We start from the raw sequence: 12,163 nt of genomic DNA, 5'->3' as shown, positions 1-12,163 counted from the left end.
AGATGAGTGAAACTCAGGTATGTCCAACTTCAAAGCCACACTTACTTGTATTTTATATATAAATATGTACCTACTCGTTTAGGCCTGTTAAGTTGTCCTGGTTACTTTAAAACACAGAACTGTGTAGACCCATAGAGGAGAATCAGAGTAACCCATGCAGGTACCTGTCAGGCTGCCTGCCTTTAGTTTGAAGAGCACTTGGCATAGCACTGATGAAGCTGTCACTCGTGGCTTCTTGTAAGGCCAGTTCTGGACAAAGAGCTTCCACATATGAGGATACTGCCTCAGCACGGAAGAGTGGCTTTGTGTGTGTGTGTGCGTGCACCATGACTTTGTCCCCTACAAAAGCAGAAATCCAAGCTTGTTATCACCAGCCTTGTTGAAGGCTGAGATATGAGCCGATGATTAAGGAACATGGTACCTTGGCCAGTGTAGGTAGTGAGGAAGAAAGGATGTAATCTTAGGATTAAGCTATACGTTTTGCCACCCTGAAATTCAAATTATTTAATAGAAGTCATATTTCTCTTTTTTTAAAAATAGGTTATTCTTGGTGAGAATTTGACTTCTAATTGTCCGGAGGTTATCTATGAAATTAAAGAAGAAACACCTGTTTTCTACAAACTCGTTCCTCATCCTAAGAAGAATATCTACATCTATCTAACAGCTGGAAAAGAGGTAGGCAGAAATACTAGTTACTGTTTCTGTCTTATGAATACAAATTGTTTAATTGGCGTCATTATCGAGTGGTGAAGCTTTTACTTTGAGCTACTGAGTTTAAACACTGCTGCAGGCTTCAAGAAGACACGCAGTGGTTCACAGACATGGAATTAAAAACCTTACTGTCAGTAAGTAAGCAAGAATTATTACCTATGTAGACAATTTTATTATTGGCTATATTTACAGTGCAAAGTTTTCAGAGAAAGGTATGCTTGCAAATGGCAGTGTAATCAGCGAGGTAACTGAATTTACACATTGATCGTGTGGGCATTGAATGGCTAGATGCATTTATGAATACACCCGATGGGACTGGCTTTGGAATTCGGGGTTAATATCAGGCCATAGTCTCATACACATTCATGAACCGGGAAATATATGGCACTCACCCTCCCTCTCTTAATTTATCTGGCTGTTTTAGTTTTGCTTCTTGCTTCAGCTTACTGAAATAAAAAGGAAACCTTTTTACATTTTATTCATTTTTACAAAGTGCTTTCACCGAGGGAAGGAGGAGGGGAACTAATTGTTACTGAGTCCCTACTGATGCTGTGCTAGTTACTCTTCCAAAGAGGGTCTCTCTAGATGCATAGAATTGTACACACACACACACACCGCAAAGTATAATAAACAATGTTAATGAAATCTGTCAATAATCTAGTGAGATAAAAATTACCCTTGTTTTATAGATGAAGAACTAGGACTAAGAGAGGTTAAATATCTTCTCAAGGATATAGATAGAGCCTTGTCAGGGCTAGGACTTAAATTCTACCTGATGTTAAAGCCCATGTTAAATAGGATCAAACCCCAAATTTGTGAAAACCGAACAGGCAATTCTTGCATGGTTGTTTTGACCCATGACCATTTGAACATACAAGTGCAAAGAAGATAAGTGAGACTTACATAATTACATAATGGATATAACAGATGCCCTCGGCCCACCCTCATTTTCCATTCTTTTCCTCTCAGTCATCCTATGGAGAAGAGCAGTGACATCCATCTCCATGTGCTGGCCAAGTCGCAGCACTTTTTCGCTTCTGACACTCCTACAAAGGCTGTATTGCCTTTTGCATGTTGAAATGCTAGTTATTCAAAATGACCGCATTGAGATGGCCAGTGGATCTCATATACCTTTGTTCTTCACCATACAGAACCTTTTTGACGAGCTTGCTTCAACATTTAAACACTGTCTATTATATTTCTTCCCCGGGGTTCTCGTATTTGAAAGAATTTTGTCTACTCAACAAGCTGCACTTATTAAGTAACAATTCCCATTCTCAGGCATTATTTATCAAGGGCATCTCAAAACGGCCACTCAGAGTGCTGACTGTGCTACCACACGGAGCTGATAAAATTCCAGCTCAAAGCAAAGACAGTTGCAGCCTTGCTTGGTCTGTGCATGTTTTTCCAATCCGCTTTTTGAAACATTGCAAATAGCTCATAAATCCTTTCCCAGACCCCAAAACTGTAGGCTGAGAACCACAGTGAGAAGCACCAGTAGTTGATAGGTCCTCACTTTCTGAAGGTGAAGAGTTCTAGTCTGGCCATTCAAAGCCTGAAGTCCCGAGAAGAGTTTTCCGCTGGGCATCAAAGCGGGTTATTCTTACCGTCTTCACTTAGATTCACTGCTAGAGATCCTATTAGTAAGACTTTGGTTCTCTGGTTGAGCCAGTTTAAGCCCTAGAGAGACAAAACCTAAGGAAGGTCCTTTCCTAGACTCTTGGGGAGATAGTAACAGCCAAACTAAAATGCCCTGCTACATCCATAGAATACTTGGTCATTAAAACAACCGTATGGAAATAGATGCATTGCTGTGGAATAGGCCCTATAAATGTGTTCAGTTAGAGAAGCAGGTCCAATGTAGTATTTATGGTGGCCTTTCTTTCACATAGTTATTTGTTTGTGTGTTTAAGTACATGTAGAGTCGTTCTCGTGGAATGTTCTAGAGACTCATCTTCCACTCAATGTTCTGAGCAAAAGTGGTCCCAGGAGCAGATGATACTTACTGTACCACTCCTAGAGTATCATAATAGAGCATTCAAAGGCTCTCAGAAGCCTTGTGCTAAGGAAACGTTTGCTTTTTCCCTGTGAGGTTTCACATGTTCGTTGGACCGTGGAAACTTTTTCTCATGTAGTAGCAAGAGCCAACATTTATTGAGCGTTTATTACGTGCCGGGCAATGTTGGTAATAACCCCGCAAAGTCAGCAGCACTATCACCGTTTCACAGGTGAGAAAACAGGGTTGGAGAGATTCCGTGACATTTGTGAAAATCCCCCAGAATTACAAAGATGTGCTGTGAGCTACAAGGAAGTGTCCACATTCTGGTTAATTCTGGCTCAGGCTGGTGGTCTGCCCGCCACATCTGTCAGCGGCACTGGGGACTGTGAGATGACGGGCGGTGGTTATCCTCCACGAAGTCAGCTTGGAATGGAAGGATATTCCTCGGGATAGCCCCTGCTTTTCTCACAAACCCCTTCTAGAACTCTCTATTTCTCTATATGTTTTAAGAAGTTACTTATACTTTCTAGCAGGTACAACTTCCTGGCTTAATGAATTCCACAGGTTTCCTGACTACGCTGTGGGATTTTGCCTGCAGAAAATGCACCTTGTGAGGCTCAGGTCCTCCCTGCCTCCCCCGCAACCCTGTTTGGAGGCTCTGCCAGCCTCCAGGGCGTGGGTCTGCCCAGCACCAGTGCCCACCTCAGGGGCTGCTGTTTTCTGACAACTGGCAGAGGCAGCTCTAGGGGCCAGGAATGATTGGAAAACTCCCCCTGTTTCTTTGATTTTCACCTCCAGTGGAGGGAGTGTGAGCGGGGAGCCAGGAGTGGAGGTGATGGGTCACCCCTAGGAGGGGTGTGGGAGGGTGGTCCTCATTTTCATGTCAAGTGCCAACCTCGTGCTGACACTCCAGGGCAGAGCCTGTTGCTTTCCCCAGACACTCATCTTCAAGGTGCCATTGACTGTCACTGAAAACCAGGTGACCTGATTCCACGATCCTTGAAAATCACAACTGGCAGATCAGAAACCTGACTGTGGATCAGGCTCACCTGTGAGAACTCTTAAAAAGGCAGATTCCTAGGCCCCACCCCAGACCTACTCAGCTAGAGTCTCAGTGGCAGGGGTTCTGGGAATCTGCCCTTTCAAAAGCTCCCCAGGAGACGCTGATAAACTGCTCCATACCCTAGAACTTGAGAACCGCTGCCCCATGTCATTACACGGACGTTCGGCGTCTGAGTGGATAAATGTCTCTTTGTGGCCCTTCATCAGATAAGGTGTTGTAGTTTTTCTGGTGTTGCTCATAATTCCGTCTAAACTGCTGTCATCTTTATTTTTAGGTGAGGAGAATTCGTGTTGCGAACTGCAGTAAACATAAATCCTGTTCGGAGTGTTTAGCGGCGACAGACCCTCACTGCGGTTGGTGCCATTTGCTACAGAGGTATTTCCTGAGTTCTTTCTCACCAACTCACGATTTCGAAACCGTGTCATGCCGCTGCACACTTGTTGCCCTACTTTAAGGATCCGTTCCAGTGACCTGGGGGAACTGATCTCTGCGCCAGCTAAAATACCAGTGTGTAATCTGAATTAATTCTCAGTGATGTTCCCAGTTGTGTCGATGCCACTGAATCATTTGACCTGAACCACTGAGAGGGTCCCCAACGTGGAGGGCAGAGGTTGAGGGGTGGTTGGGGGAAGGATACCGGCGTAAGTTGGAGGTGTCACTGTAGCTTTTACTTTCTACAGAGTTCTCCAAGACTGGAGAGAGGTGCAAAATGTTCTCTGTCAGAGGAGATAAAAGAATAGGCGTGTTTGAAAATTTTCAGATGAAGCCTCGTGATGTCACGTGTTTGGTTGGCTCCGTGGAAGCCTGATTATTGATGATGTTGTCTCTGGGTGCGCTGTACAGCTGTGCACAGACCTGATGTGCAGTCTCAGTCTCCGGGCAGAATCTGCCCAGCCTGGTCTTGAATTACGATGTTCACGACCCATCTAGGCCCAGGGCGACTTGTAGCAGCTTCCTCGCCATGGCAGCTCCCAACGTCGCTGGGACCGGCCTGGTTGGATTCGCTGTTGCCATGGCAACCCAGTACTCGGGCTTTTGCTATAGAAGCAAGGAAGAGAGAGCCTGAGCTGCAGCTCAGGCAGGGGGAAAAAAAAAAAACACGTAACAGTGTCTGTCAGTTTGGTGCTTTCAGTTTTTAAAGGTGAAAAAGGATAAGAAAGAGTAGAACAGGTGCAGAGAAGCTGAAGGCTAAACAAGGGGCAATTTAGGGAAAGAGAAGAAGACTGGGGGTAGAATTGGGGAGCCTTTGGGGGAGGAAGGCAAGAGCAATGAAGGGAGAGGGGGAAAATACAATACAAGCAAGAGGTTCGGGAAACAAACTAAAAATATGGGGCTGGAATTAATTAAGAGTTCATGGAGGAAGTCTGAAGCTGAGATGCAGCAAGACACATAATTGCCCTTCCTTTTGCTGGGCCTCCTTACCGGGCTGTTTGCTTCAGAATCATCGGCAGACAAAAGAGGCAAGGCCAGAAAGATTCTCATGAATAATTGTAATCGGGTGGGAATGTTTTCTCCTTGTCGCTTGCCTAAGACTAGAGTTTAAGAAATTAACCGATCATGAACAGCACTGCATCGCCACACACCCACTAAGCAGTTCTGCCATAATCTTTCTGATCTGTTCCATTTATGTAGCTTCTCTGTCTATATTTGTAGAGCTCTGTGCAGGAGTTAATTCAGTGACAGCAGTGGAGATGGTGCTGATGGTCACAGTGATGTTGGTGATTAAACAGCCCCGCGTAGCAGCTAGCGGCTGCTCTTTTGGCAAACACAGGTCTGGCGTTCATAGGAGATGTCCGAGCTGGTGATAGGACTTTGGGGGTTAGTAGTATTCTGATGGTACGTCGTGAAGTCTTCAGACCAGATGAGGGAGGGAGTGTAGATTGAGAGGAGGATTAGTTGGAAAACTGAGCATTGAGGCGGTACAGTGTTTAGGGGTCAAGGAGATGAAGAAGTAACAGATGGGGAGAGAACAACCAGAGGGGAAGCGGAAAGACTAAAGAAGGTGGCCTGCTAGAAGCCCAGGGAAGAAAGGAGGATGGGAGTGGTCCATTGTGCCAGATCGTGCAGAGAGGTCAGGCAAGAGAGGAAGAGAATTGAGCCACTGGGCTTAGCAGGCAATGACTGGTACGGTGGCAAGGACAGGAAGTGATGCTAAAGCTGTAAGAGAAAATTAGAAAATTTCCTCTGCTGAGAAAGCAGAAAAATGGAGCAGACGTTGGAGGAAAAGGTGGAGTCCAGAGAGCTTTGGGGTTTTCTTTAAGATACATGAAATAGCAGTGTGTTTTTGTGCTGTCGGGAAAGTTCCAGTAGAGAGAGAGAAACTGACGATACAGGAGAGAGAAGGAAGAATTGTGGGGTGTTGTCTTTCAGCAGATGAAAGGAAATATGATCTTGTGTGCCCGCAGGGGACCCAGCCTCAGCCAGGAGCATGGGACCCTTCATCCTTGGTCATGGGAGGGAAGGTGAAGAATATGGGCTCAGGAGCAGGTCGGTGATGGAAGCACGCACAGTGTCTTTGCATGTGGCTTTACGTCATTTTCAGTAATGTAAGATGGGTGAGGTGAGGGAGGAAGCCCTGGAGTTGGAAGGGAGAAGAGAGAGAAGGTATGGGACAGAGTGGAAGAGAGAACAGAGTCAGGAAAGGGAGAACAGTTGCCAGACAACATCAGGGCTCAACTGAAGTTAGTGGTCTTGCTTTTGAAGTGAGCAGTAAGCATGGGTTTGCTTCCACAAGCCATGTTTGGCTCCATGAGCATAGAGGTAGGGTAGTGGAGAGTTAGATTTAACCAGAGATGGGGCTTTGCCAGGAAACACATTCAAGAGGGGAAAGCGGGGCCCAGAGCTGAGGGTCCCTACGAGGGATGGACAGTGATATGGATTTGGGTGCTTACAATAGTGGACCCTGGGCTCCAAGCCAGAAGTGAGCTCTAGGGAGGGACGTGAGGACACGAGAGGAGTGAGAGTTGTGGAAAGGTAGCCAGCTCTGTGCAGGGGAGGTTGTTTTGGGGTTTAAAACTTGTTGGAAGGCTTCCCTGGTGGCGCAGTGGTTGAGAGTCCGCCTGCCGATGCAGGGGACGCGGGTTCATGCCCCGGTCCGGGAAGATCCCACATGCTGCGGAGCGGCTGGGCCTGTGAGCCATGGCCGCTGAGCCTGGGCGTCTGGAGCCTGTGCTCCACAACGGGAGAGGCCACGGCAGTGAGAGGCCTGCGTACCGCAAAACAAAAACAAAAACAAAAAAAACTCGTTGGACCTGGGGAACTGGAGAAGCGGTAGTGGTCAGACTATGGGGAACTTGAAATTAAGGTCATGGTGGGGGCGGAGTTATTGGTACTGACAAGGTCTGGGGTGTGATTGTGTAGCTGAAATAGGATGAAGGACAAGATCATTGGCAGAGAGGGTCAGGGAACTGAGGAGGGGTCAGAGTGTTCGGTGGACCAGTCACCAAGAAGGACTATGGGAGCAATGTTGGAGAGACCAAGGAGGCAAACAATCCAGAAAAGAAAGGAATTGCCCGTGGGCGGGGTGGCCCATGGATGCTCTTGATGAGGAGGGGCCGGGGGGTCTGGCAGGTGGCCCGATGGCGTGAGCTTCCGAGCTGGGGAGTGCAGGGGATGGGGCCAGGCTTGGAAAGAAGGGAAGAAAATTCATCCCGAAGAGGCAGCAAGAGACAAGTAGGACCACTGTGATGAGGGAGAGGAAACAGCCAGCCCTTGGTGGGCTGCAGGGAAGCAGTGTCCTCGGGGAGAGAGCGTGGTAAGCAAGTCCAGCAAGATGGTGAAGGGAACAACTGGAGAAGTTGAAGACATCAGGACTGTTATTGATGATGGGCTGTGATAAAGGGATCCAGCCTTCTGGAAAAGCCTGCTCACAGCTTCCCCTGCTTCTGCTCTTGTCCCCTCACCCCCGCCCCAAGAGGAGTGGTCTTGTAAAAATCTAAACCGGATCATTTTACTCCCCAGCTTAAAAACCTCCGTTGCAGAATTCAGTCTGACTCCCTTGCTCCCAGGGCCTGAATACAGGGCTTCCCAGTATCGGGTCCTTGGTTATTCTCAGACCTCTCATGCCACCCTCTCCTTCGTTCACTCGACCCCAGCCACATGAGCTTTCTTTCTGACTTAAGAATATGCCAGGCTTGTTCCTGCCTCAGGGACTTTTCACCTGCTGTTTCCTCAGTCTAGAAAATTCTTCCCCAAATCCTTCCACAGCTGGCTCTTTCTTGCTCATCAGGTCCCAGCATACATGTCTCCCTGCAATGACCCAGTCTGAAGTAGCCTCACCTCACTCACAGTGACATCATTGTTTATAGGCTTCCTGGCCTCATCACTATTTGAAATGATCTTCTTTCTCTGCCTCTTCCTTTATTAAAATGTAAGTTGCATGGGAACCTCGTCTTGTTCATGACTGTATCCCCAGAATCTAGAATGGTACGTGGTGCATAGTAGGTGCTTAAAAAATATATGTTAAATGAATGGAGTACACTGAGTGATTGGGAATCTCTACCAATGGCAGGCTGAGACGTGTGCATTAAGTATGTTAAAACATTCCGGATTTGTGGACTGATGGCCCTTCCCAGCCACGTCAGATCACTTGGTTTCAAACTGGCTTGGTTCTGACCTGAGATGAAATAAAACTAATCCTCAGGTCCGTGACTCATGTTAAGCTGTCAGTACCATTTAAAATTAGGAATTCTAAAGGGGGTTGTTTTCTTATAACTGTAGAGCATCCCACTGTGTTTATTGTAAGTGTCACAGATTTATTTAGAAAAATAATTTACGTTCTCTGTTGAGAAGGTTGGGCTTTGTTTCATACACGTCTAGAAAGTGGATTTGTTGAGGTGGGGGGGGTGCAAGAAAATGATCTTAACTTTCTTTGGATCGGACGTTAAGAATAGGCATCCAGTATAAGCAGACAAAAAGCAATTAGATAAACAATGAGCTCTAAAAAGTCTAGTATTTTATTGTCGGAACCTCAAATCCAACCTATGCTGAATTTGTCTGTGTGGGTGGAAAGTGCATTTTTGCAGGCTGAATATCTTGGGTTTGGAAGCAGCTTCTCAGTTTCTCCCATATTGCAAAGCACAGCACATGTGTTTAGTTATGGATTTCCACAAAACTGGCAATCCGGAACCAGTGAGCGGGTGAGGTTCCAGAAGTTCATTTGCAAGTTTGTTTGGCACTCGGAATGCGTTTTCCCGTAGAAACAATGTCATAAATTAAGGACTGATTCCCAAGTCAGCCCACAAAATTCAGTTTATCTAATTTCAACAAATATTTATTGAATCTCTACCAAGAACCCAACGTGGGAGGTGAGATAACTAGGTGATACTGAGAGAAATCAGATGCCGTTCTCGGCCTGAAGGAACTCACATGCCAGCTAGGGAGACGGAGACATCAGTGGCCAACGTTCATTCATTCAGTCATACATCCCATCGACAGATATTTACTGAGCGCCTACTGTGTGCTTGGGATGCTGTTCTTTCTTGCCCGCATGGAGCTTGCAGTCTAGTGAGGGATAGAGACAGTGTTGGTAGTCAGGTTTCTGCTCCAGTAATACTGTGTTAACAAACAGATTTTTAGTGACTTAGAAGAACAAAAATTTGTTTTTCTTGATCGTGGGTCAGCTTCAGCAGTGGCTGCAGGTAGAGAGTTTGATTCAGGTCTACTTCACATGTCTCTCATCCTGCACATACTCTCCTCAAGGCAGGCAGCAGAAGCACAAGAACCCAAGCTAAACTCTGCAGCACATTCAGAGCCTCCGCTCATGTCGTGTTTGCTGATATTCCATTGGCAAGCAAGCCACATAGCCAAGCCCAGCATCAGCGGGGTAGCGAAACATACACTGCCTGCTCTAGTGGCAAAGGGTATGGGTGTGTTATTCCAGTACAGGAGAGATTGCAGAACTGGGAACAATAATCCGGTCTACCCGAATAAGTTAAGGAGCTACCAATCTACTAATAAGTAAATAGAGAATAATAGGGTTAGCACAGAGGACGTGGAGGATTCCACGGGGACACATAAAAAAACAAACAAACAAACATCTAACCAGCAAATAGCAAGTGTTGGTGAGGGTGTGGGGAAAGGGAACCCTAGTGCACTGTTGGTGGGAATGTAAATTGGAGAACACGTTGGAGGTTCCTCAAAAAATTAAAAATAGAACCACCAGGTGATCCAGCAATTCCACTTCTAAGTATTTTTCTGAAGAAGATGAAACACTAGTTCAAAAAGATACATTCATCCCTGTGTTCACTGCAGCAGTATTCACAATAGACAAGATATGGAGGCAGCCTAAGTGTCCGTCGATAGACGAATGGATAAAGATGTGGTGTACATATGCACTGTGGAATACTACTCAGCCGTTAAAAAAATGAAATCTTGCCATTTGCAGCAACATGCATGGACCTAGAGGGCATTATGCTAAGTGAAATAAGTCAGAGAAAGACAAATATTGTATGATCTCACTTACATGTGGAATCTAAAAAACAAAACAGACGAACAAAAATAACAAAACAGAAACAGAGTCGTAGGTACAGAAACAAAAAGATGGTTGCCCAGGAGGAAGGGGTTAGGGGGATGAGTGAACTTGGTGAGGGAGATTAAGAGGTACAAACTTCCAGTACAAAAAAATTAGTCATGGGAATGAAATGTACAGCATGGAGAATATAGTCAATAATATGGTAATAACTTTGTATGGCAATGGATGGTAACTAGGCTTGTCGTGGTGATTATTTTGTAACGTATAGAAATACCAAATGCACGTGGAGCTAACATAGCGTTATAGGTCAGTTATACTTCAATTACAAAGACAACAACAGGTACGGTGAAAATGAATCAATCAAAGAAAAGTAACCTAAACTTAAGGTCAGAGAAGGCTTCCTGGAGGAAGGGATGTCTAAGCTGAGCCTGAAGTGTGAGCAGATATCATCCAGGTAAAGAGGAAGCGGGGGAAGCTGAGGGAACAGACGGTGCCAAGGCTGGAAGCTGGAGGAGCGCCTGGCCTAATGGACAGTAGGGGAAGCGTGCAGTCTAAAGAGCGTTGGTTAATGAGGGCGGCCTGGTAGGCAGGGGCAGGGGAGGAGGGGTCTTAAAACCCACGTTAAAGCATTTGAATTTCGTTGGAAAGACTTTGGGAAGCCATCCCAAGGTTTCAGTCAGAAGACAGACTAGATCATTTGTGTGTTTCAGAACAAGCATTCTGGTGCAAGGTAGACTACAGATGACCCCGCTGGAAGCCAGCAGGTCCCTTAGAAGGTGGTTGTAAACCAGCAAGAGATTGGGGACTGAATAAGAGAGACGGTAGTGGGTATGGAAAGAAGTAGGTGGATTTAAGAGCTATTTGGAAGATAGAATTGACAGGACTTAGGGATTAATTGGATCCCCCCTTGAGTCTGACACACTAAAAATAGGGCCATAAAACGAAAAATACAATATCAAAGTGGCCACCGTTTTTCTGGAAGATGTATCCTTTCTCCCTCGATCTGAGTCCTCACGAAGAAAGTAAAGAAATGATACCAAACATACACTGGATTCCTACTGTGTTCCAGGCCTTGTACGAGGCACTAGGTTGGAGCCCAAAGAACGGGTGCCCAAGTCAGATGGAGAAGGACTTCCGAGAGATGTGGAGCTGAGTCTCATAGGTGCAGGGGCTTTGCTGTTGAGATGATAGGGCAAAGAGTATGGGTATCTGCCTTGTGTACCAGAGGGACAGAGGGTGTCATTGACCGAGCCGGAATGTCAGAGAACTAGCCAGTTTGGGGTGCCCAGTGATGCAGGGGGATGACTTCCACACTGGCAGCAGGAAGAATGCAGACCTGGAGCCAGGCCAGTGTGTGGTGTCGAATCCAGGCTTCTTTGTGACCTGCAATTTCTTATCTTCCCTGTGCCAGATCTCCTCTTCTGTAAAGCAGGGCTAGTAACGGTGCCTCCCTTGCAGGGTTGCTGAGAGAATTAAACCGGATGATGTGCATAAAGTCCTAGGCACAGTACCTGTTCATAGTAAGCACTCAAGTCATGTTAACTACTACTATGGCGGAAGCCCAGAGGAAGGAGCCGTTGGTTGTAACCTAGGTTGGGAAAGGCTTCAGAGAGGAGGTGGCATTAAAATTGGTCTTGGGGAAGAGGGAAAAAATGGGTCTTGAGTAGATGTTCCCTGAGGGAAGGAGCGGGTGAGACGTAGTTCAGGGAGCGGAACCAGCACAATAAAGAGATCATTTTATTCTGTTGTTTTGGCCATGCGACCTGTGGGATCTTAGCTCCCCGACCAGGGATCGAACCCGCACCCCCTGTAGTGGAAGCACAGAGTATTAACCACTGGACCACCAGGGAAGTCACTACAATAAGAGATCTTTTAGGGGATGGCAAATTGAATCATGTTACCCCAGCGCTGGCTCTGG

At 46.3% G+C, this 12,163-nt stretch overlaps 1 protein-coding gene across 1 annotated transcript in view; it reads left to right on the top strand.

Annotated features, from left to right (window-relative positions):
- Positions 1 to 12,163, top strand: part of PLXNC1 (plexin C1) — a 142,446-nt gene that overhangs the window by 29,903 nt on the left and 100,380 nt on the right. Inside the window, exons 3-4 of the mRNA XM_032646827.1 lie at positions 541 to 675; positions 4,048 to 4,148. Of these exons, the coding sequence (XP_032502718.1) occupies positions 541 to 675; positions 4,048 to 4,148 (236 nt within the window). The remainder of the gene's footprint in view (positions 1 to 540; positions 676 to 4,047; positions 4,149 to 12,163) is intronic.

Source organism: Phocoena sinus, chromosome 10 (assembly GCF_008692025.1).
Source record: "Phocoena sinus isolate mPhoSin1 chromosome 10, mPhoSin1.pri, whole genome shotgun sequence".
Taxonomy (NCBI): Eukaryota; Metazoa; Chordata; class Mammalia; order Artiodactyla; family Phocoenidae; genus Phocoena; species Phocoena sinus.
This window is presented reverse-complemented; position numbering and strand designations above follow the sequence as displayed.